The following is a 26,565-nucleotide window of genomic DNA, read 5'->3' on the forward strand; positions in this document are numbered from 1 at the left end:
TCCACTGGGCTGCCTTGCAGCCCCAGCCAAGGTGTGTATCCCATGGTCACTAAATGAATCAGTGACCACAGTTGGTTTTAGGTAATATCTGTGAAGTGTTTGAACTCAGTGGAAAGGACAACACTATTCTATTTTCTGTCTTCTAAACACATCCTAAAATCGACCAAGAAAGGCATAATTTGGATATTATTAGGGTACTCACAGAGTTATGGCTTGCATGGGGTAGATTCAGAGTGAAGACTTTGAAGGCCGGATGCCTGGACACCAAACACAGTCTCCGCTGTTGACCATAAAGCCCTGAGCAGTGGACCTGCATTTTCTGAACTTGCTTCTCTCTGTGTTCCCCTCCCTCCCTCCATTGGTATCTCACTCTCCTCCTCATCTGCCCTTTGTGACAACGAAGGCTTTTTAATGGGGCCAGGTTTAGCAATTAAAAAATAAATAAATTCACTTAAGTTTTAAGGATGAGGCGTCTGTGACTCAGTAATATTCCCAGGGTCCTCTATCTAATTATTGCTGAGCTCCCTCCCTCCCTGTCTCTCTCTCTCTCTCTCTCTCTCTCTCATATACCACCTCCCCTAAAATAGCATAAAAGGAAAGACAAACCATTAAAGGACTGGCTGAGAAGTGTCCTGTTTTACATAATGCTGGGGATGATGCTGGAGCCTGTTTCCTGAGTATGTGATTTAAAGAAGGGCCTCAAGATCTTGTGCCTTGGGAGAAAACTGCCTCCCTTACTCCCAGTGGCCTGGCCATCCCTCTCCACCCTCATTCTATAATATTTAGCAGCACTGTTGAATGGATGTCTGATAGTTTCAAAGCTTGGAGCCTGGGGCAACTGCCCTAGTTTGCTGGATCTCAGGGGAAGCTCCTCATAAAGTGGTTGTATGACCTAAATACAGGGAAGTTTGAAATTATAGGGTTTTTGTTTTGTTCTGTTTTTTCTGTTGTTGTTGTTCAGGCATGATAGATGTTTACAAAATTTTGTAGGACTATGTGGGAGTTAAAATTAATAGCACTGCCAGATCTCTTTATCCAAACCTCTGGAGAAGCCTACATATCTGATCAGCAAGCTCATTGGCATACCTTTTGCGGATAATGGCGATTAATCTGATTGATGACATTTTTGTTTTCTCCCCTTAATAGGAATTTTCGAACATGCCCCTTGTCCTCTGCAAGTAGGTTTGAATTTACTTTTTTTAAATTGCAGCCATTTAAAGGATGTTTGTTGTAACATAATCTATTATTTTTGTATGTCAGTTCTCAACTGGTTAGTGCTGTAGTAAGTTGAGGATTTAAGAGTGTGGATAAGCATAATTAATTAATATAAATACTTATTTCTAAGATATTGGTGAGGTATTGAGCTGCCACTTGAATAATTTTGCACTCTAACAAAAAACAATAATTCAATTAAAAACTTAAATGGGCCATTTCATGTCAAGTTGGTAAGATCAATTATGCAGCTTCTCACATTTTATTTGAATTCAGAAAAGGCTTTTTTATTAGATGGAGGAAGGCCGCACAGAGCCAGATCAGAGGACAGACTAGGGAAAGAACAGATGGAGGAGATGCCTTTTCTGTGGCCAAGAGCAGGAGGAATGGGAAACATCCCCGGAAGAACTGGCTCAAGGGTCTAACTCGAATGCCGGTCGAAGGTATTTGTTTCCATGTGACAGACCTTTTTTATAAGAAGAAAAGTGTTGGTAAAGGGTTTGGAATTCAGGGAAAAAGGCTAATCAGATAAAAGCTGCAGTCTGGTGATTTTCCCAGCATCCCCTCATCCGCTGACCGGCGATTCTTCATCTATGTCCTGGGCTGGGGACATTCTCTCCCTGGAGCACAGTGGCTCAGATACCCTCTTGGTCACGTGTGTCCTGGGACACAAATGTCAAATTGCTTGCAGGTCTCCTGAAGTCAGGAGACCAGTCACACATTCCAGTCCCTGGAACAATAGCTTCCTACGTGCATTAACTACCAAGCCTATTAACTATATAACTAAAGCTAAACATTTTTAACTTCTTGAATTCCCCATCCATATGAAGGAAGCACATCCAAAAAGAAGGAAGCTAAGTGGAGAAATACTATTTCTATGGCAACAGTTCTATTACCCTGCGCTTCAGTAGTAATTGCTGTGGCACTTTGGATCACTGTGTCAGGCACCTCCAAAAGACTCAAGTTGGGGCAATAACACATCGATATCTATTATGTCACTTTATCTAAAATTCTGGAAAGGTTTCTCCGAGTAAAATATATTTTAAACTGATCATGTTAATAGCGTATTTCAAGTATATTTCAGATTTTAAGAATAATAAATTTCCAATTTATTTAACCTGCCTCTTAATTCTTTAAATAATTGTTTTTTACTATTACTGCTAGGAATTGATATTTACCACATAGCCTCAACTAAGTGCCAGACATTGTGTTACTATTTTATTGTTATTTCTGTTTCTGATAATACACTTGAATTAGATGTATTATTAAGTTTCATTTACAGATAAGGGAACTAAAGCTCAAGGACTCAAGAAACTTTATTCCTACAACAAATATTTATTAAACCAGCCACTGTACTGAATGTCAAACATACAGCAATAGGTAAGAATGAGCTAAAAACTGACGGGTAGGATTCAAACTCACATCTGTGTAACTTTAAGATCTATGTACATGCTTTCTGGTAAATACCTACTGCTGAATCTGACTTTGCCTGCCAGATTCTCTGTGTGTGTTATATAAGTATATTACTTACATATGAAATAATATGCTCTTTATATATTATATATAACATATATATATATATATGTTAATTCTATGTTAATTTCTTATAATAATTCTTCTGAATGAATTGCTATTTTCTGTTGTAGTGGAGTAGTACTTCCTTTTTCCTGCTTTTCAGGAAATTTCAGGAAATTGCTTTTCCACATATGTGACATTTGCATAAAAGCCACTGGTAGTAGCAGGTAGTTTGTATTAAAATTTTAAAAGTAAAATAAACATTGATGTGCCAGATGCTATTTGCATAATATTTTCTGAGTGATAGCTATTATTGCTCTTAGTTTCAAGGTGAGAGATCGGGCTTAGTAATGTTAAGGTGCTTGCTGCGTCTGAGGTTTGGCTCTCCTCTTGCCTAAGACACATCCGGGCCCCTGTGCCTTCCATGGCATCTCCTCGCCAGGATTCTCACCTGGTACCACTTCTTTCTCCCCTATCTCTGACCTTTACTGGTGGCTTCTTTTATGCATTTTAACTTACTCAAGGATCCCCCATCTGAAAACAAACAAGCACTCTCTCTTGGCCCTCTGTCCAGTCTCCCTAGCTCTGTAACTGAGCACTTTGAAAACATTCTGCATTTGCTGTCATTATTTTCTCCTTTCCTACTCACTCCTCGCCATCTAAATCCTGTTCTCTCCCTCTTACCTCAAAGCACCTTGCCTGAAATGACTGTGCCAATCTGATGTTACCAATGATACCTCATTGCCCGTGTGTTCACTTTATTTCTAATATGATTGAACAATAGGAGTTCATGTTTCTTACCCATTTCTCACACAAATGGGTTTTTGTTGCCTGCTCAAGACTTGCCTATTTTCTTGTTATAGCTGCCCCATTTCTTTTAAATTATCACATGTTTAATGAGGAACATAGGTTATTTCATCACGCTTTGACCAACACACGATCACTGTAAAGGCCAACTGTGTGTGTGTGTGTGTGTGTGTGTGTGTGTGTGTTATAGGAGAAATGCGTAGATGGTCTCTCTGTTGCTAGTGGGAGTGGGGTCCTTGTAATATCTGGAGAAAAAGAATTTGCTGAGACTCACATGGAAGGACAAGTGACTTTTATTGGAGTGGAATGACATCCTTGAGATTCCAAAGTCCCATTTCCTTTCATCTAGTCCTGGAAGAGGTGCAGCTGGGGATTCGGCAGAGCTGCAGTTTCGGTTCCATGGTGGAGCCGGGCGGGGTACAGCATTAGGCTAGTTGCAGTCCATCAGTCCCTTGTGTGGGGTCCACATGGACGTGGGCCATGTGGGTAGATGCGGGACTGTGAGAGCCCCCAAGCCCGGAGTCGAGCCCCAGCAAGCAAGAGCACAAGTGGGCAAGTTCTTTCGTTTAGGAGATTAAATATTCTAAATGCTCCCAGTTGGCGGTGGCCACGCCTACCCTGGCCAATGGCCGGTTCCCGGGTGTGACCGACGGACGAGGGTCTTCCTTGCGTCACCCACCCTTTACTGGGCAAGCGTCTAAACCGCAGCTTCCTGGCAGAGCTGCACAAGTGGACGCCCACAATAGTTGGCCTTCCCTTCGCTCCTTGCCAGTCACGCATAAGCAGGTCGGTTACAAAGGCATCATGTGGATAACACTGAACAGCCGAGCTGGGAAGGACACCGTGCAGATACGCAGCTGTCATTTTACCAGAGCTTTGGTTCCCAGAAGCGGGGACTGCGGTCTGTCGCGTGGGGCTGTGTTGGGATGACGGGCGGCGTGGGCGCCCGGCCCCTTGCTCCCGTGGGAAGCCCCTTGTCTCCTTCCTTGCTGGCCTCTTTCGCTTCTTCTGTGACTCACGAATCTTCCACCTTCATAAATGTCTCTGTTCTGCCTCTCGCTACACTGAACCCATCTCTGTTATGTGGCAAAGCACCGTCCTAGCCGAGGCCGCCCTGCAATTTGGAAGCCCCTGGAGACTGGGGCCTTGTTCCCTGCAGTTCCATAGATTCATCAGATTTTACAGGGAGCACGTGTTGCTTTGTGTCTCAGCATATCTGGGTTGATTTCCCTGATTACTCAGGTGTGTCTAAAACCCTGTCCTGTTGCATAGATGTGCTTCTTGTTCTGTGCTTTCGATGACAGAGTATATTCTAAATAACTGACGTGGCCCCCAAAAGTTTATTTTTATGTGGATGCATATTGGTTTTCATACATGATGACAATTACATTAAAGAATATAAATTATTCATCTTCAATTTGTAGCTATTTCAGCTATTTCACATATTTTCATAGGGATACTACACAGACCTGGACCATTTTTATAATAAGCCAGTTATGTTCTAGAAGCTCTTTGGGCAAATATTAATTTCTGCAGGAATGAGTTGCCATCTCAAATTAAATGAATAAATAAAATGACCATGATTTTTAATATACATATTTATAAAAAAACAGGCACAAGCAAAGAGTTAAATTTCAGCTACTTTGCATAGAGTTTTATCCAACTATCTAAAATACAGGAGAGAACAAAAATAATGTCTCCTTGGAGAAAAATTTATACATTGTAAATGGTCTCTCGGCTTCTTAGTATTCTTTCTGAAAACTCCTGCAATATAAAAAGGGCCTGTTTTTTTCCTCCAATGTATCGTTACAAAATCAAGTTAGATTGCTATTCCACTTCGGCTCAACGGACTGAGGTTCTTAAAAAGAGTTCATCATTTCGGTTTCATAATAAGAAAGTATTTGTTCAATTAAATCTTAAGAATGTAAACCGATTAATTGGAAAAGTAAGACTTAAAATCGTAGCATGGCCAATCACAATGAACACCAATATTCTATCTCATAAATTATGTCACTGTGCCTCTGAGAGTGAATAAAAAATTCTGTTCTAGACGTAGTTAGAATAAAGATCCCCGAGGATGGAGATGGAGGTGAAAGAGCTCCTCTGACTTTTTCTGCAGCCCACTCAGAGTATCTCATACAAAACTACCTGTTCTACCAGCGTGAGTGTGGATCTGGCTACCGGTGTAGAAGCAGGCTCATGACAACTTTGACAGTCACTGTAATGGACACCGGAGACAGAAACAACTCCCTCTGCTCTGCTCGTGCCAACCAGATTGCATTAGCCCCAGTTGGACAGAAAAGGGCAAATAAACAAACACTGAAAAAAAATAACACAGAGTCTCTTTGATTCCTACTTCAGTCCATTCAACAGGCATTTTCTGACATTTCCTGAGCACCTTCTGCATCCCGGCTAGGGAATTCCAAAGCTTCCAGCTCATCGATAATTAATGAGTGTTTATTATATCTCATCGGGAAAGATCTAAATGTCTCTTAAGAAATAAAGAAAGGACTTTCTAACAGTAACGTTTTCCATTTCATGAATGTTACCTGGTAATAAAATGAATAAAGTAAGCTCCTTTTTACTCTTCTCAAGAGTTGTATGAATCAGGATAGGCTAGGGTTTGCTGAATTTCTGTTGGGTTCTCCTCCTTGTTGTCACTCAGAATTGGGAAGTAGGTGTAGGCCAGGCTTTGAAATTAACACTGTGCAGTAATTCAAAAGCATGTCGGCTTCAGCCTGGAGCTTTTTACAGAAATAAAAAGGAAGGAGGACCTGAAATGTGCTTCAAGGTGGATGAGCCTGAGCCTCGAAAACATGATGCTCAGTGAGTGAAACCAGACACAGAAGGCCACATGTTGTATGAGTCTATTTAGATGAATACCCAAAACACACAGGTCCGTGGAGACAAAACCCAGACCGGTGGCTGCCAGAGGCCAGGAGGAGTGGGAAGGCCAAGCAGCTGCTTGCTGTGTGCAGGGCTCCTCTCGGCCTGATGAAACGTTTGGGACGAGATAGGTTTGGTGGTTGTGCCACGTTGTGACTGTGACGATATTGCCACTGAGTTGTTAAGTTAGAAATTGTTAATTTTATGTCATGTGAGTTTCACCTCAAAAAAAATGAGCCAAATCTTTAATTTTTTGAAAATTCAAAACAAGCACATTGGTTATTTGTGTGTTTTTAGCATATTTGATTGCATTCTATAGATGAAACAGTAGTGTATGTGTAATATATGGCAGGCATTTTCATTTAATAAATGTCCTATCCATAATGAAACTATTTGAGAACTGATATTTTCTTTTAGGAATCACCACTCTACTCTTTAAGATTTTCACCTAGAATTTTTCCCATCTGTCTGTGTTATCTCACTGTGTAATTGCCTGCCTGCCTTGCATTTTAAATCTTCCCAGGAAGCTGTATATTTTTTTCAACTTAACTTGTTATTGTGATGTCGGAAGTTTGTGTTTGGATAACCCCCACAGTAGAATAATTTTTGAAGCTCCATCACATGCTGGTTTTCCTCTCGCGCACCATTAATGAAGGTGTCAACTAGAAAGGTCGCGAACAGCAACGCTAGCAGCACCCACTGATCATTGGCGTGGAATTTGATGTTTTGCTCCTAATAATTGCCTTGTCCTTGTCAACTAATTCTCAGTTCATGTTGGGTGCCTCATGGTCAATACAGTTAAAATTAATTTTTGTCATTTTATGGTAGTGAGATGGTTTCTAATCTACACTGGCAATATCTGAGCACCAAACTTTCTTTGCTACTATCAGGCACTATTGCTGCAACACTCTTATTTAATTATTACTGTAGTTAATGACAGCGGTTTCTATAACAATGGAGGGCTGATTTTCCACTTCTGGATCACCCTGTTCTGGTGCTTTCTTTCCCTGGCTGTAATCTGTGGATGGTTTCACTGCTCATTAGCACCTCTACTCCTGTTCATTTTGACTGGCCAGCTGCCTGTTTTCAGTCAGGGATGAGAGTAAAGATTGATAGCTATGAATTAAATGGATGAACAGCCCGGCCAGGCGTGGCTCAGCAGTTGAGTGTCGACCTAGGATTCAGGCGATCAGGGTTCAATTCCCAGTCAAGGCACATACCCGGGTTGCGGGCTCGATCCCCAGTTGGGGGCGTGCAGGAGGCAGCCGATCAATGACTCTCTCATCATTGATGTTTCTATCTCTCTCTCTCCCTTCCTCTCTCTGAAATCAATAAAGATATATTTTTTTTAAAAAATGCATGAACAGTTGATCCCTCAGTATAAGCTAGCTTCCCCTGACATCAACACCTTAAGTGACAGTTGGGAGGACGCTTGATGTGATCCTCTGTCCAGTGTTTCTCTCCAGGGGTGTGCACTGCTGAAGACTGGGAGGGACAGTCATTTGTCTTACAAGATTATTCCAGACACTGAAGGGCATGGAGCACCCCCAGACCCAGAGGTCTTCAGGACAACCCCAGGTACCCCACACATTTCTGGGTGCCTCCACGTGGTGAAGATCCACAACCTTCTCACTTTATTTGATGCACAAACTGAGGCCCAGAGAGGTGTGCCTAAAGGCACCAGTTTAGTAAGTGGCAAAATTGATGCTGGAACCAAAATATCCACTTCCCTTGTCCACTTTCTAGCATAACTAGTTTCATGTGAAATATTTAAACTGGAACCTTAAGTAGACCCTCGGTACCGGTCTGAAACTCAGTTACCTTTCCTGCCTGATTTCCTCTCTTAGGCTCTGCAGGGCCTATTTCATACCTTACCCCCACTTCTCAGTTCAACACTCCTGTCCTCATCTCACCCAGAGCTGGTGCTTTTGCTTCTGATTTCGCTGTGAAAGTAGAAGATGGGGAAAACTAGCTGATCTTCACGCCGTCGGATCTGCCAGCCTGCCCGCGTTCACCCCCATATGCTCTTCCTGCCTTCCTGCTCCAGGCAACGAACCTCCCTGCTCCCGAGGCCCAGTTCCTTCCTCACACGCAAGACTGTGCTGCTGAGACTGTGCTGTTACCCTTGTTTCTTCAGTCTCTCCCCCCACCGCACCGCTCTCAGCAACATACAAGCATGCCGAATCCCTGCCTTCATAGTAAAAGAAATGCTTTCCATTGGCCCATGGACCAAAGGGTCATGGGTTCGATTCCAGGCCCAGGCCTGGGGGCATGTGCGGGAGGCAACCAATCAATGTTTCCCTCTCCTCTCTCTCTCTCTCTCTCTCTCTCTCTCTCTCTCTCCCCCCCTCCCTCCCCTCTTGCCTCCCTTCCACTCTCTCTAAACAAATCAATGGAAAAAAATATCCTCAGGTAAGGATTAACAAAACACAAAAAAGAGAGCAATGCTCTCAAGGCCCCTTGCTTCACCTACTGTGGTGTTTCTCCGCTTCCCTGAAAGCTTCCTTTCCTGAGAGAGGCCTTAGGACTTTCTTTCCCCACCGCTTTCGCTCAAAGCAACTCCCCCACCTCCTCAGGCTGTGCTCGTGCCGTGTCGTCGTCGTCCCCCCCCCCCCCCCCCCCCCCCGCAACCTCAAGGCTACCAGCAACCTCCACCTTGTCATCTGGTCATCCGGCCAGGACTCCTCTGCACTCCTCCTAACCCCGAGAGTACTGGACACGGGGACACACTGTTGTTCAGGACACATTGTCTGCATTTGATTTCTTAGACATGTTTTTGTTTTTGTTTCTATTTCCCTCCTGTCCCATTGGTTACTCTTTGGGAAGCTCCTTGGCTGGCTCCCTCTCTGTTCAGCCTGTAGATGCTGTAAATTCTTAAGGGCCCAGCCCTCAGCCCTTCTTTTTCTAACAAAGCAACCAGAGAAAGCTTTTAAAAATAAAGCAAATGTCGTTCCCTTCTTTAAAACCCTTTAGATGGCTTCTCGGGACACTTAGAATGAAATGCAAACCCTTTATTTGAACTACAAGCCCTTGCATAATCTAACCCCTCCTAGATGAGCCCTTCGCTTCACCCTAACCCCTGACCTCTAACTCTTCCCTGACACTTGTGGTTTGTTTCTCCTCAGGGTCTCTGCGTAGGCAGTTCCTTCTGAAATGCTCTCTGCCCAGGTCTTCTCAAGGGTTCCTGTCCCTCGCCATCCAGGCTTCTCCTCAAACATCATCTCCTCTGAGAGACCCTCCCTGATTATTTAAATTACTATTCTCTCTTCCTCCATCACTTTCCATTCTCCTACAGTGCTTCAATCTTACACATAGATGCATCTCTGCTTGACATGAGGTAGGTATTTATTTGCTGTTATTGAGAGGTAATATGGTAGAATGATTAAACACGTAAACCCTGAATTCCAAATTGCTGGATGCCGCCACTTACTAGCTCTGTGTCCTTGGCTACTTACTTGAACTCTCTGTTCCTCAGTGTCCTAACCTTTAAAATGGGGACATTGTTTAATTCTGATAGATTGTTATAAAGATAAAATGAGCTAACATGTATAGCAGGCTTAGAATAAATGACTTACCTAGTCAGTGCTATGTAAATGATTAGATAGTATCATTATTGTTTTTAGTCATTGTTGGAAACTCGCACAGGAAAATAAACTTCAAGAGGACAATTACTTTGACCTTCCTGTGTGCCAGTATTTTTCTAAGTCCTGAAGCAATAACAGTGCCTGGTGCGGTATTGGTTCTCAATATGTAGTTATTGAATGAACAAATGAGGAATTTGCCACTAATTGGACTTATGTCTCAGCATACTCTCAATTAGATTTGTGTGGCTTGGAAACATTAGCTTTGAGAATGGTCTGTATCAGTACAAAGGTTCGACTTAAAATACTGAAAAATAAGAGACTCGCATCTGCCTATCTATTAGTAGGATTTTGGAAGCCTTCAAAATAGGTTGGTTTGTGTTAAGACCCTTCCACTTACATGGGCATCATGAAGAGAACAACAAGGTATAAAGTATGTGGGGCGAACCAGGAGACAGAACAGTGGTAAATTAAAGATCTAGCTTTGTTCATTCGAGGAAAAATATGGCAGAAAAATGAGAGAATGACAATTAGAATTGGGGTTCTAATATTTAGCTTTACCTATTTGCTCCTGTAATTTTTAAATGTTCTTGAGAAATGTTCCCCTTAACATTTTCTACTTAGCGTTGTATATTTATTTCTCCCTAATTGGCCAGATTCCTCTGTGTCAGTATGTTACCTTTAGGAGGAACACAGGTTCTCCTGGGAATAAGCTTTTGAATGCCTGTACTTTTTAGCTTATCAAGTTATTAAAATATAGCCAAATATGATACAGAAAATGTTCCTGTAAAAGAAATGTAGGTTTTTATTGATAAGATATTACATATGGTATACAGGAATCTCTGTTTTTAAAAACATGTTTACATTATTTATTTGTATCTTTTTAAAAAAAAATTATTATGTTTTTATTGATTTCAGAGAGACGAATGGAGAGGGAGAGAGAGAGAAACATCAATGATGAGAGAGAATCATTGATCGGCTGCCTCCTGCACGCTCCCTACTGGGGATGAGCCTGCAGCCAGGGCATGTGCCGTGACTGGGAATCCAACCATGTCCTCCTGGTTCATGGGTCGACACGCGACCACTGCTCAGCTGCTATTTATTTGTATCTTGATGGACTGAAATAAGGCAGCTTCTTAGTATCAAAAATATGGCAGATTTACCTTAGCAGTAGGCTGGAATCATTTGAGCCAGCTATTAAGGAACACGATGCATTTAATTTGGCCAGTCAGCTTCACCAATTCTTCATAGCATCTCAAGTAAATCCAGAATTACTAGCCCATTCTCTGAGCTTCCTGTATGACATAAACTTACCATTTAGTTGGTGTCAAGTTTTTAGACTTTCACAAAAGTATGGAAAGTCACAGTGCAAATGCAAATCTGAAACTTCCACAGGTGCCTCTATAGCTCTTAGCTACAACCCGAAATATGTCTGGAATGTTTTTAAAAGGAGAAAAAATGTAAAAGTATATTCTCGTTGTTCTTCGAATTTTTGCTAAATCACTTAAAGTAAAAAATAATTTACCCTGAATCACTGAGAACAGTTGGACAGCATGGAAAGGTTTTTGCATTTTTCATAAAACTTAGACCAATTTCTTAATTATTGAACACACAGATAAAAAGAGCAAGCACACTTCCAGTTTCTTGTATTAATGAAGACACTTTCAGAGCAGACCTAAGCGTTGTTATATAATGAGGCATTGACAGCGGAGACCTTGCCATATGGGGACACAAATTCCTATAGCTTATGGCATATCAGTGGGATTGTTTTCTGTCAATTCCTGCTTTGGAGACCAAGTGATCACAGTTGGCAGTGTTTGCACAGAGAATATCTTTGTTTCTGTTTTACTCTAACTGCCCATCTGTTGCTTTAAATTTATGCAATTATTTCTGTTAGAATGAAGCTTATAGTACTGGCTCCAGCAAACTTATGTAAAAGTTTTCTTAATACCATTTAATTATAAGCTCTTGATGAGATAGGCTAGAAGTGAATTGATTAAACAGTGACTTGACAAACTGGCTCAACTGATAATCGAAGTTGTCCTGCATATGTTTCTGATATCCCATCGATGCCATCAACTTCTCTGTGCTATCCCACCTCAAAAGCTGACCCCTTGTCCCAGGTTTCACTGTCTTTCCAGTGGCAAAGACAAAGATCTCATTTTGCGATTTTGCTTTCAGTCAAAATATTTGGCACACTGGACATAGCGGCTGGCCTGTTTTTCCTTAGAACCTTCTCGGGCCTCTGCTTCCCCCATAATCTGGTTACATATCCCTCTCCTTACCTCCCAGCTCCCTGACTCTGTACAACTTCCTACTGAAGAATGGGGGGCCCTCCATGTTTCTTTGACTCTTCAACCACCTACTGAGCAAAGCTGCTTCTTCCAGGCGTCAGCTGCTTTCTATAGCCACAGCTCCCCAAACCTGCTCCCGTCGGGCAGGCCTGCCTTACAGTGTTTTCATTGCCCCTCGACCTTCCGACAGCTCCGTGACAACTTAGAATAAATGTGACGGTAACGCCAACCTGTATATGTGCTTCTTTCTGAAGTGTCTGCTCCTTTGTTGAAATAGTCTCCTAAAAACTCAAAACCTGGGGTTTGCTTTGTTTTAAATTCAGTCTGTCACTACCCTCACAATAAGTGTAACAAAATGGTATGTTTGTTTTGTCAGTGCTTTTTCAGGATAATTCAAATTCATAGATAATTGAAATATTTATTTTTAGTGCCCTGTGATCCCATTTCTAATGTCAATTTCTACACCATTTTTTGGTTTGTTTGTGGATTTATTTTTTTATTTAAAAAACTTTGGTGCTGACATTATTGCAGGAGTATATACCACTTCCAAGGAGTCTTGAAAAGTAAAGCAGTTTCATCAAATTCACTTATACTGTGGATTTTCTTGAAAAGAGTTATAGTGCTCTTTCATTAAATTATTTTAGCATTTCTTTTATGTGGGTGCCCACAGCATACTTATCTATGTACTTTAAATTAAAAATCCACTTCTAACACTTATAGCGTGGTTTTCTTATAATTTTTAAAATAATTAACCTTCCAGCCCAGAAATATTTGATGCATGAGTTTAAATGGGGCTTTTTCTCCTATACAAAATAGATGAGGACATTCATATGTCGACATTTGGACATATACTGATAACATGGATCATCGATCATTCAGGCCTATTTACAGCTTGTTTGGAGGTGCCTACAGCATGCCCACATGCCTTCAATGAAAAATCCACTTCTAACATTTACAGGGTGACCAGATGTTCTGGTTTGCCTGGAACTAATGGGGCTGCCAGGACACTGGACCATCAGTTTTAAAACCAGGACTGTCCCAGGCAATGTAGGAGGATTTGGCCACTGCTAATACTATTTAAGTTGCCCTAGGAGTGGAACAGTGGACAATTTTACCAGATTACAAGTATATTAAAAGTTATTTCTTGGATCACTTACATTTAAATCTATACATGCAAATATCAGTCATGTTGTTAACCCAAAACATATTTATTCTAATTATACAAAGATAATCTTACTATCTAGATATGATTTAGTTTCACCTCACATATTCTTACATAAAAACTAAGGTAAATAAAAAGCCAAACTTTCACTGTGTCAGCTTATTAATGTGGAACAATGTCCAGTTATTCATTCAGATACTTTTACTTATTAAGTAGGTACTGTTGGCCTCAAATAAAATAGTAAAGATTGAAGATAATATGAGCAAGATTATGATCATTACAGAATACCTCAGCATTTGTTAGATTTTTGTTAGTAAATTTGGGCCCATTGTAGATCTTCCAAATGCCCAAACATTTTTTATAACTGCCATCTGGGTGATGTTTCACTGTTCAAGAGAAGCCCTGTTCTTTTACGCCCAGGAGTTCAATTATATGACAAATGTTCCATCAAACTGACTCATCTCCAGTAGTTCATTTCTTCTTCCTGTACTGCTGGTGGTTCACCCATAGTACAGGCCTCAGACCCTTTCCATTAACTCTGTGAGGGAAGTATTTGTTTACGATTGCTGAATCATGCTCCAAGATTAGGCCGATAATAGAAACAACTGGAGCACAGTGCCACTGTGGGTCAAGGCAGAAAGAGATCACAGACTTTACCTTGAAGTTTAGCTTGAGAATCTGCCCTATGCTGACTGATTTGGTTAGCTGAGTCACCTCAAGGTGACCTTCAGTAACTCATCTTTGAGAAAATGACAAGGGGCTCCTTCCTCTGTGCCTGGCTACAGCTCCAAGTACTATTTGAGCACCAGAAAATTCTCACTGCATTGAGACAATCTAGCACCTAGAACGGTGCTTGACACACTGTAGGTGCTCGTTGAAATTTTGTCCAGTAGATCCTGCTGTGTAGCACCATAGTTAGCACCTCAAAAGGGAAAGAGGAGTTCCTTATTTCACCATTCGGCACTGAAGTAAATATTATTTCTGAATTGTTTCCTTTCTATTTTTTTTCTCATTCCTCTAACTTGACTTTTACGTTTTTTTAAAGGCAAAGACTACAACTTACATTTCCTTGTCTCTGTGAATGACATAAGGCAATTACAAGGCTCTCTTAAAAAAGTATATTGAATTTTTATTGACATGGATGAATGCAAATCACTGATATTTTTTGACTGATAGACTCATTGAATCCCTAGACATGACATGAGTTTGGAAGGGAGAACATATGAATTAATGTAATTTTAAATTAATTTCCCTCTTAATACGGGTCCCTTGTAGTAAAGTGCTGGTAGGGTAAGATTCTAGAATGGTGATGGATGCTGTAGGCTAAAAATTTGATAGGCGTGATTATTTTACCTGAAATCTGCTTCTGTTCATTGTCTGTTTTATTTGGCAACAACATCAATATATCAATTAGCAGAAGGAAAATAAACACTTCACCCTCATCTAGAGCAGGCCCACGTTGCCTCCTTTGTACTTTAACACAGGAGGACATTATCTTATGATCTTTCAAATGGTGTTCTTAAAATAAGCCTTACTGCTTAGATACAGAAAACCTGGATTCATACAAGTTGAGAGAGAGAGAGAACAACACAGAAGTCACAGCAGGACTGGAAACCCCCACTTTCTGATAAGGGACCCTTAGAAATTCTGAGATTCCAACAGGTGGACCCAGACATGCAAACAAGCTGGGGTTTTAAAGCAAGTGTGACTCAGGCTGGAATGTGAAGATTTTTGGGTTTTGGATAACTTGCCGTGATGAAGAAGGCCTTGTGGAATGGAAGCTAACCCTTCACCTCAGCCTGGCGCCCACCCACTCTCTAAAACTGCTCCTAAACCGAGAGAGAAAGTCCAAAGCAACCCAGGTTTCTAGGTTTCTTTTTCTTCTGTCTTTCCCTCCTCCCTCCTTTCCTTCTCCTTCCCTTTGTTCCTCTTGGGTTCACCCGCCGCTGGTAACTCAGAGAATGTTAACATTGATTAATATCTTCACCAACAGGCTCCCGGTGTGAATCCCAGATAACTCCCCAATTATTTACTCAAGTGTCTCTCTGTGGAATGTTGGATGTCAGCAAATGGCCTCTGAAAGGAGTGCAATGTGCTCTTTCCAAGGCAACATTCTGTACCTGCGGGGAAGATGAATTCGTGCAGATACTCATTTGTCTTTTTCTATTCAGGGGAGTGGATTATCCCTTAGAAACAAGAGAAATTTTATGACCCCATATTTTAGGAAAGAAGTTAAGATCAGATGCCCCACTAATCCTAAACAGCAGTAGTTTTCTTGTTTAGCTGCAAGGAATTAGTTGTTTTTAGTTTTATTTATTTATTTTTATCCCCTCCACCTCAAATCCACCCTACCCCCAGGCCTTCCCCAGACCAATATCCCCTCCACCCCACATCCACCCTACCCCCAGGCCTTCCCCAGACCAATATCCCCTCCACCCTACCCCCAGGCCTTCCCCAGACCAATGTCTGTGTCCATGGGTTATGCTCATAAACATAAGTTCTTTGGTTAATCTCTCCCCTCTCTGCTATGAGCATAGGGGGGCATAAGTTCTTTGTGATTGGTGTTTCAGGTTCCTTAGGATATATTCTTAGACATGGAATTACTGGGTCAAAAGGCAGACCAGTTTTTAATTTTTTGAGGAACCTCCATACCGTTTTCCATAGTGGCTGCCCCAGTCTGCATTCCCACCAGCAGTGCACTATTGTCCCCTTTCTCCACACCCTCGCCAGCACTTGTAGTTCATTGATTTGTTGATGGAGCCATTCTGACAGGTGTGAAGTGATACCTCATTGTGGTTTTAATTTGCATCTCTCTGGTGATTAGCAACGTTGAGCATTTTTTCATATGTCTCTTGGCCATTTATATGTCCTCTTTGGAGGAGTGTATATTTAGGCCCTTTGCCCATTTTTTAATTGGGTTGTCTTCCTTTTGTTGAGTTGTATAAGTTCCTTATATATTTTGGATATTAACCTTTTACGCGATGTGCCATATGTTCTCCTGATGTTCGCAAATATGTCCTTCCATACAGTGGGCTCCCTTTTCGTTTTGTTGATAGTTTCTTTTGCTGTGCAGAAGCTTTTTATTTTGATGCAGTCCCATTTGTTTATTTTCTCCTTCATTTCTCTTGCCCTAGAAGATGTTGTTTCTCTTGCCCTAGGAATTAGTTGTTTTTAAATACGTGCTTATCAACAATAGTGACTTCCTTTTAGGTAAGCTGGGTATTTAAGTGGGCACTAGGTGAAACCAAGAACCCTTGGATTTTTTAAATGGCTAGATATTTTAAACAGGTCGGGTCTATTTCATCATTCGGCTAACTTTATCATGATTTCTAACAGGAACAAAGAGAATGAAGATTTGTTCATTTTCTAGGTAATTTCCAATAAAGGAGACTTAGAGATTGTATATCAGCAACCTAAACTGTAAGAGGAGGGTATCTTTCTTTGTTTATTCCAGCATCAGTAATAGTCATTTTAGACATATTTAAAGTGCATTTCACTGGCTTGTTTCTTATTTTAAAAATAACCTCCAAATAAAAATGTATTCCTTCATTTGCACATATTCTTAATTTCATGTCCACTCTTTTTGTTCTTAGTTGATTACAAGATTTTTCTCCTACCCCTACCAGGTTGTAATCACCTTGAGTTCTAGAACTGGAATTTACCCATTTCCATGATTATAAAAACCTAGCTCAGTGCTTAGTTCATGGGTGTTCAATCAGTAATTGTTGAGTGTATTCTGATTACTGCTACTCATTGTCATTTTTACTGGTCATGTCTTGGTAGTTTCCTTAAAATAAATTTTTTGTAACAGTTTTGCACTGGCCCCTAGAATTAAAATGTGCCTGGTTAAGAAGGTTACAAAGTGAAAAGAACTTAGTATTTGAAATCAGAAAGACTTGAATTGAGCAACCTGGTAGCTCAGTTGGTATATTCAAATTGTGGATCAAGATGTCTTGGTGGGATACAAGTGGGACGTGTCTAACATATATTGTAAATAATAAAGTGTTATTTACAATAAAGAAATATCCTAGAAAGGATAAAACATTTCATATTATTTCATTTTTTTGTTCGTCTCAGAGCTAGACCGATGTGCGTGTTCATTTGTATGTGTGTGAGAGGCGAAACTGGGTCACAATCTAAAATGTGGATTGTCAAAAAAACAACACTATGCCAGTGAACATTTCCACGTTTCATAATAATTCTGAGCCTTGAATTTCCCACTTGAAAAAATGTGGCTAATGATAACTATTTTGAAGGTCTATCTTGAGGATTAATATATGAAGTACATTATAGCATACTGGGTCCAGTAGAAGATGCTCAGGAGCTTGTATGTTTTTACCTGTGAAGGGATCCATGCATTGATCAAATAAGTTCCAGTTAATTCACAAGCACTTAATTGCTTCTTCCTGACTTTATTCTGAATTTCTTTCTTCATTTTGTTAATTACATTTGTCCTGAGTACTTAAGTAGAAACAAAAGTAGGAAAAAAAAATCTCCTTTGGCCATATTTGGCAGTTCTTTTGGGTGTAAGCCTTGATGCAAATGTGGACAAGGTTGGGGATGAGAGCTTAGGAGAACCTATAAGGAAGAAGACACCTGGGGGGTGAGCTGACGATGGCTGCCTGGGAAAAGGTGACTTTCAGGAAGAAGATTTCATTTCACCAAGAAGCAGATCAAGAAAGGGATATGCAGAGGGATATGGTGATTATAAGGGAAGTTTGTTTTGTTTTGTTTTCTGTAGCTTTTGAGAATGTTTTGAGTGGCTGTAGATCTTTTTGAGAAAATCAAAAACTTAAAAGATGCCGTAGCTCATCATATAATCATTGTCCCTGATAATGGCTCTCCCCTCTGAGACAATTAACAGATGAGAAATCTGAGTTATTGACTATGCGACCTGATTTGCCTAAATAACAGCTGGAATCAGAACATATGTTTCTTGACTTTGAATCCACTACTCTTTCTAATGCCAGTCTTGATGGGTTAATGCCCTGGAACATTTTCCCTGAGCCCGACGGCCTCAGGCAGCTGAGCCTTTTCTCTCTCCTGTTTTAGCCATGGGTTGTAATTAAGTCTAGGATCTGCCCTTTCCCTCTGTCATTGGAGAGTAGCTTTGTCAGATGGATCGCAGAGCTGAATGAAACCTTAGAGATCTCCTTCAGAACTTTTCAAATGTTATTTTAACAGTGAAAACATTTTTGCAAATAAGACTTATGTGGCAGCTTAATATATAAAGCAGATTTTAAAAAACAATTTAGTTGAAATTAGTATTAAGGGACCTGGAGCACTGCCTGTCCCTCCTCCCACCCCACCCCTCAAAAAAACAACAACACTAGACTCCCCCAAATCACCATAATTAAAAAAAAAAATCTACTTGATTACCTTTCTTTTATAACCAGGGTTTCTTTGAATTCAGGGGAAAGAGAAGATTATTCTAAGCTATCCTAGGAGAAAAATCTAGTCTCTCAAATGTGGCAAAAATAGTCCTGAGGAGTGGAATGCAGTGAGCATGACTCTAGAGGAGTCCAGGGGAAGATGTAACATATGAGGAAATGGGCCCTTATGCTGTTTAAAACAGACATTTATAAGTAGTAATCAACTCAAGAGTATAATTGACCCACCATTTCTACCAACTTTCCCAAGGAAAACAAAATCTGTGAAAATAGACATATTTCTCTGAATATAAATAATGTTAGTGCTGATTTGAAATATGTTTGTGCAGTTGCCTTGTGAGGCCTGCAGCGATGGTTTCTTTCAGCGAATTCTGCAAAATAGCAACCGTGTTGGACAAGCTGCCCTGTAATCTGATAGGGAAGAGGCTGCTTTTCCTTTCACTGGTTATTTGCAAACCAGTGGGAGCCCCCAGAGCCTCCCCAGGATGAGGTTCAGTGATCTATGATAAGGGAAGTGGAAGCGGAGCCAGGCACTCACAGTTCACAGGGTGACAGATCTAAGAACGTGATCCGGAGGCCAGGTTTAGTTGCTACTGATGTTTTTAATGATGACATTGCCAGTGAGCTCATGTCTTACAATTTCCGGGCACCTGAGATCCCCTCGGGTTGGCAGCTTACTTATGACCCGTTTCAACGCTTTTTTCGTCCTGAATCCATGACCGGATGTTTGATAGTAGCTGCTGCTTCTTTGTCTGAAGACTCTTCTTGCCCATTACCCATTACCAGCTTGGCACACGGGGGTAACTCTCCCTCGGGAAGAAAGCGGGTCTGCGTGCCAGTGGTGCCGATCACCAGCACATTCTGCTTCAGGTCAATGGAACACTGGTGTCGCCTGAGCATATCTAGCCCTAGGAGCATGTCCATGGGCTGCTCCGCCAGGATAGAGAAAGAGCACTGCAAGAAGTCGCCTTCGATCTGGATCTGAGCTAGATGAACTCGGCCGATAATCCTCTGGGTGCCCACGCCTTTGGCAATCCCGGCCCACCGTCGGTCCACCAGCCGTATGATGTTGCATCTCTCAGCACAGGCCTGGCTCATGATAGTCATCTGCGCGCCTGAGTCAACAAAAGCCTTCATGGGATGTCCGTTCACTTTGCAGTTGATGTAGAGCATGGCCACTTGGCCAAAGCTCTCGGGAGCCTCTTCCATCGCTATGTTCATGTTCTCCTCGATGTTTCGCTGCCGGATTTCTTCTTCGATTCTCGCCTGAGCTTCCAAATCAAATGGGTCCGCAGAGTAGAGGCGAAGCTTCTCTTGCTCTCGCAGGGCCCTTTCCCTTCGCTGATCCATCAGGACCGTGGAAAATGTCTCCAGGTTTCCGCTGAGCAGGGCTTCGGCCAGGGGGGGGTTGCGCTCCTTGAGCAGGGACAGGTCGTGGGGGTTGGAGAGCAGCATGCTTCGAATCAAGGCAGGGCTGTCCAGGCCTTGAGCAGATGTCATCTCTCCGGAGTCCAGGCCACGGGACTGCTGGGCCGGCGGTGCGCGCTGCTGGTGGTGGTGGTGCGGGTGCCTGGAGCTGGATGGCCCGGGCATGGCTATCCCGGGGAAGTCTACTCGAGGCTGGCTTGAAGCCCGGCCCGAAGGCCGAGGCCCCGTGTTCTCCTTCTGAAGCAAAACCACCACATCGCCGTCCTTGAGGCCGTAGGAGCCCAGGGAGCCGCGGTCGTCCTCCAGGAGCCTCTCCATGTAGATGATCTGGGTGTCCGCGGCGGGGATGCCGGACTCCAGCTCGCAGAGGACGCGGAAATTGTGCAGCTCGAAGTCAGGGCTGACCTGGAGGGAGAAGGTTAGCTCGGAGAGGTCCCCTCGCACACAGTACACGGTGACCAGCATGGCATGCGCCCAGGGGGGCCATGTGGGCAGAGGGCATCTGTTCCCTGGCTGGCTGGAGCTGGTCCCCCTGGTGGCTCAGCTGCTCCTCAGGCCGGGCGCCTGGGTTCAGGCTCGGGCACCTGTCGGAGACGCTCGGCCACCTGCCAGTCTGGGGGCTGCCTGCTGCCGGGCCCCGTGGAACCCGGAGGAAGCATGTTGTGTTCCGAAGTTCATTTGTATGTGTGCTGCTTGGAACTAAGAACGTCCGTTCCCATAGAAACAAAGTTGCTTAGGTCCATTTAGGTTCTCAGGCTGGTCCTTCAGACCTGATTTAAGCCCAAGATATGAAAAAGATTTCGACTCTTCCCAAACAAAATGTTAACATTCATTGTGTCCATTTGAGAATTGTCTTCTTCATGCTTTTACTTAACCCCTGAACAGTGAGCGCCTGTTTCCTAATGGCAAGGATCATGCTGTGTGCTTGGTGTGAGCCACAGGTCAGGCTTGGTGTCTGCCCTTGAGGGTCTCACATTCTAGGGGGTACTGAGGGGAAGTGGGTAAATCATAATAGTGGAGGTAAATCCTTTTACAAGACACATTCGGCACACTAAGGAACTCAACAGAACACAGGGTGTTTCTCTAAAGAGGAGACAGGATGTTGAAGGATACTGAGGGATGAACATTTTCCATATGAAAAAAGGTGACAGTCACCCCAGACAAAAAGAATTGCATGTACAAAAGTAAAAATTCATGACAAGGCCTATTATTTCCTGTGAAAAGTAAAATATTCAATTAAGAAGAGAAATATGTATTTGGTTTTGAATGACAGACTATATGAAGCTTAAAGAAATTGATTTGAACTATTTTATAGAGTTACATATGAACCCAAGGAATTTAAATATTATCAACAAGCAAGATTCTTCCTTTAAAAATGTAAGAAGGGGAGAACAAAAAGAGAATAAATGGAAATGAAATAGAAATGGAAAAGATTTGAAGCAGGTGTTTGTGATTTTTTTTATTTAATTGATTTAAGAAAGGGGTTTTTTTGCAACATATGGGGGACATGGTGGCACTGAGGACACCTAACAGCTTTCTCAGTGGCTCACAGAGGGAGCTGTTACTGGAATATGAAAATATAAGAAAGACTAATAAACATATTTCTTGAGTAGAATGGACAGGGTGTGTGTTACCCACTGGGTGTGGGGAGTGTACAAAAAGGCATGTGTGGAGATAACACAGAGGGTCTCCAAAATGGGAGACTGGTTAGAAATAGACCATTCATCCCCGGCCAGTGTTGACTCAGCAGTTGAGTGCTGACCTATGGACCAGGCAGCCGTGGTTCGATTCCTAGTCGGGGCACATGCCTGAGTTGCAGGCTCCATCCCCCGTGGAGGGCGTGCAGGAGGCAGCCAATCAATGATCTCTCTCATCATTGATGTTTCTATCTCTCTCCCCCTCTCCCTTCCTCTCTCTGAAGTCAATATATATATATATATATATAACATATACACCATTCATTACCTTGGATGGGTGAGTGCAATGAACCATTGAGGAGACCCGTTGGACATCAGTTCTGTGTGAAATGCATGGGAATGCCATACTGGAGGCCAGATATGTCTAGCTCCTGACCTAGGGCACAGGGCCCCCTACCCACAGCCACACCAGAGCACAGGCTCACAGAGTAAGGGTACAGACATCCTTCAGGATAAATAGTGGCTGGGTAGGAATCCTCCAGTGCCAGTTTTTCACTGTATTTCACAATGTATTTTGCTGTAAAGAGCTAATGCTTCCCTGATTTGGTCTTTCAAGATGTACCTACTTAAGAATGAAAAGGTAGTACCCTCTGCTTGGCCCCCCGAACCCCCTTATTTCAAGTTTTATCAGAAGCCCTGCACCATGCCTTAGAAGAGAATGTTGCATCAGCCTAAATAATTTTTTTTTTGAGCCTGTTTGTCGTCTCATGAAAACTCATTGCTCACTCATTGCTCTAATTATCATAATGTTTCCATATTCTTATTAATTTATACTGGAAATGTTGACTGAACACCCACTGTGTATGAAGCATGTGCTAAGTTGTAGGGATACACACATGAGTAATGTTAATTGTGGGCTGTGTTCTGTTTTTTTAATAATAATCACAGAATTTTATAGTTATTATAGATCTTAAATATCATCTCATCTAGCACCTTCATCCATAAGGTAGACCTAGTTACATAAGTATTAGCAGACTAGTGATTAGAACTAGGTTGTAATGATGACAGTAAACAATCGATCACGAGTTAGGCTGTGTTCTTAAAGGAGTTCACAGGCTCAGTCTGCAAGAAGACACACGCGCAAGCACACATACAAATTGGGGGGTGACAAAACTGCCACAGAAGCTGGCACAGCACCGGAGAAACTGATCATATCTGGAAAACAAATGAAGAAGGGGAGGGTTCTTGTCAGGGGACATTCCTGAAAGGTTCGGGCCTATGAAGGTGACAGGAAGTTAACCACGTGGGTGTGGCCCAGGGAGGAGAAACATAAGTTGAGAAGAAGGCCCGACTTAGCGCCTTTAACTGGACAGACAGCATTTCCTGTTCCGAGGACTTCACAACATTTTGGGGGGAAATCTAGCATTGCAGTTTTCCTCTAGAAAATTATGAATCATTTAGATCTATTTTTCACTATCTATGGAGATAGATGGCCCTTTAACCCCCAAAATATTAAGCTAATAAATTTCTACTGTAGTTCTTAATATCCTGATTAGTTCATCAGAGGTCAATAATGGTTTCTCCTGAGTTTGGAACAATTATAATGTGTCACATGCAAATTGCTCAGCTGCAGAACAGATGAGATGCCAAGGAGGCTTACAGTCCATGTTCCTTTTCTTCCCCCAACCAGCTTTAGACAGTTTGTTCTTAAAATCTTAATAAATTAGGGAGATAATACTAGGTGTGTTTTTTAAAAAACAGCAGATGCAGTTATATTTTTAATATTTTAAAAAATTAATTACAGTTTATATTCAACATTATTTTGTATTAGTTTCAAATGTATAGCATAGTGGTTAGGCAATCATATACTTCACAAAGTGTTCCCCAGATATTTCCAGTACATACCTGGCACCATACATAGTAATTATAATATTATTGACTATATTTCCTATGCTGTACTTTACATCCCCATGACTATTTTGTAACTGCCAATCTGTACTTCTCAATCCTTCACCATTTTCACCCAGTCCCCCAACTCCCTCCCCTCTGTATCTATGAGTTCTGTTTCTGTTTTGTTTGTTTCTTTATATTTTTCTTTAAATTCCACAAATAAGTGAAATCATATGGTATTTGCCTTTCTTTAACTGACTTATTTTACTTAGCATAATGCCCTCTGGGTCTATGCATGCTGTCACAAATAGTAAAATTTTATTCTTTTTTATGGCCATTATATATATACATATATATATATATATATATATATATAAAATATATATGTATTATAGATATGTATTATAGATATATAATGGAATATAAAGCTGTGATATACATATCATAGTTTTTTTATTGACTCGTCTATTGATGGGAACTTGGGTTGCTTCCATAGCTTGGCTACTGCAAATAACACTGCAATGAACATAAGGCTACATCTATTCTTTCAAATTAGTGTTTTGGGTTTCTTTGGATATATACCCAGAAGTGTAATCGCTGGATCATAAGGCAGTTCCATTTTAAACATCATACTGTTTTCCCCAGCGGTTGAACCAATCTGCATTCCCAGCAACAGTGCACAAAGGTTCCCTTTGGATGAAATTATTTTTATAGAATACATTTTTTTTTTAGCTAAGCAAGAATTTAGGGTCTACATCCAAAGAAGCTAAGTCATATATGCATAAAAAACCATTGCCTTCCTTGATACTGAACATAATGCAGTATGTTTTATATCTTGCTGTAATTCTTTACTTTTGGGGACATTTTATACTTATGGGCTTTTTACTAATTTACCCTTTACTGAGAACAAACAAAGGAAATCAAAGGGCCTCAAGGTTTGGCCAGTTAACTGTCATCATTCCATAGATCGCACGATGTCAGGATTGGCAAAGATCCTTTGGGTTCTCTAGTTCAGCCACCCATTTAGGTCTTAAACCTCTGTTGCGAAACAGCCTGGAATCTGAAAAGATAAATACAGCCTCCTGGGGATGTTTAATACTTCTATTTATATATTACTTGATTCTTTCGTTTTACTCAGCACTATTGGTAATTCAACTACCATATACGGGGTGGGGCAAAAGTAGGTTTACAGTTGTTCATATGCAAAATAATGCAATAATTAATAAATAATAATATTAAGGATAAATTCTGTGTTTTGTGTACTCACAACTGGAAACCTCCTTTTTCCCCACCCTGTATATAATTCTCTTACCTCAGACTTTTAACTGAAAACCTCTTCTGATTATGTAATAAACTGGAGGGTCATTGGGAATATATATATAGATACTGCTGAAAGTAAAATGTTCTTACACCATAAATCCATATTGCACAGACCACTGAGAAACGGGCGCTCTGAATAATCTAGATGTGCTAATCTAGGCAGCTGAAGGTTATTGCAAGTTTTCTTGAGGAGTCTTTTGTGAAGTATGTTCCTTTACTTTATTCCTTGGTAAGTACAATATAGGAACATAATTGAATCTTTCTATGATAAGTGAGACTCCTGCAAGTTCTCGGGGCTATCACTCAGAAAATCAATTCTCATTGTATAGCCTAAATACCCAGAAAATAGAAAAGATGACACTGATTTCATACTGGCCAAATAAATAACTCCAAAGTTATTTTTTTGGAAAAGTTCACAATAATACCTTTATAATTTCTCTTTATAAAAACTTAATGCAACAAAAATTCCAGATAATTGATGGTTCCACTTAGTACAGTCATTTGATGTTTAAAGTGCCATTTCTTGCTTTACAGAGCAAAATAAATGCCTTTTCTTAAAGAAAAATAGAGTAGCTGCATAAACGTCTTTGTGTAGCACATACAATCATTAAAACGACTTAAGAAAGTATATTAGCTTGCTGTGTTTGGATTTCTTCCTTTATGTGACTGGTATTACTTTCAAAATCAAGTGTAATCAAGACTTATTAAGACACTTAAATCATCATTTGAGATTTTCAATGCAGCTTAGGAAAGATGCAGATTTTTTAAAGCAGTATCCTTAGGTTAAAAAATTAATTCTCCTATTTGCTTTACAATAATACAATAAATTGTGCTAGAACTGACATGAATGAATAACATTTATTTTTTTTCAGATAGTTCATTATTTAATAGATACATTAAAATGCTCTAATGGTAGTTCAGTCTTTTATTGGTATGTTTGGAAGTTTCCCATCTGAAAAGGCTGAGAATTGCCCATCTTGAAGCTTAAATACCATCAGGTCCTCTTAGATATGTAACTGAAGACACTCAGGAGACCTAAGAATTTAGTCCATGTGAACCCGTTGGGAACTCAGCTAATAGTTTTTCTTCATTGTCAGGGCAGAGATTATGGACAGAAGACACACACACCCCCTCCCCGCACACACACAAGTACACACACGGAGGGAGAAAGGAGAAGCGAGTGAACAAAGACACAGTTGGGACATGTTTTCAGCTCCTTCGAAAGTGCAATTGATTTTGTCATTTTCCATCAGGGAATTATTTTTATGGTGCATTTTACTTATTGCTTTAGTTTATAAATTATTAGTTTTAATATTGAACCAAGAAAAGAGATGCATATTAAGTTCTATCATGCCTGTGAAAAATAATAATATAGAATATAATCTCTTGATAACTTTTGGCCTTTTAAAAATATACAGGGTGGGTTAAAAAGTAGGTTTACAG

At 41.1% G+C, this 26,565-nt stretch overlaps 2 protein-coding genes across 3 annotated transcripts in view; one reads left to right on the forward strand and one right to left on the reverse strand.

The window, feature by feature from the left end:
* The window catches only part of PDGFD (platelet derived growth factor D), a 214,778-nt gene that overhangs the window by 81,457 nt on the left and 106,756 nt on the right, over nt 1–26,565 (forward strand). The gene's annotated exons all lie outside the window — the stretch shown is intronic.
* DDI1 (DNA damage inducible 1 homolog 1) lies at nt 19,538–20,755 on the reverse strand (the record flags this gene model as incomplete). Its single annotated transcript, XM_081153632.1, has 1 exon — nt 19,538–20,755. The coding sequence occupies exon 1, from the start codon at nt 20,738–20,740 to the stop codon at nt 19,538–19,540; it is 1,203 nt and encodes a 400-aa protein (XP_081009758.1). The 5' UTR covers nt 20,741–20,755.

The sequence above is a fragment of the Miniopterus schreibersii genome (assembly GCF_964146895.1).
Source record: "Miniopterus schreibersii genome assembly, chromosome: 12".
Classification (NCBI taxonomy): Eukaryota; Metazoa; Chordata; class Mammalia; order Chiroptera; family Miniopteridae; genus Miniopterus; species Miniopterus schreibersii.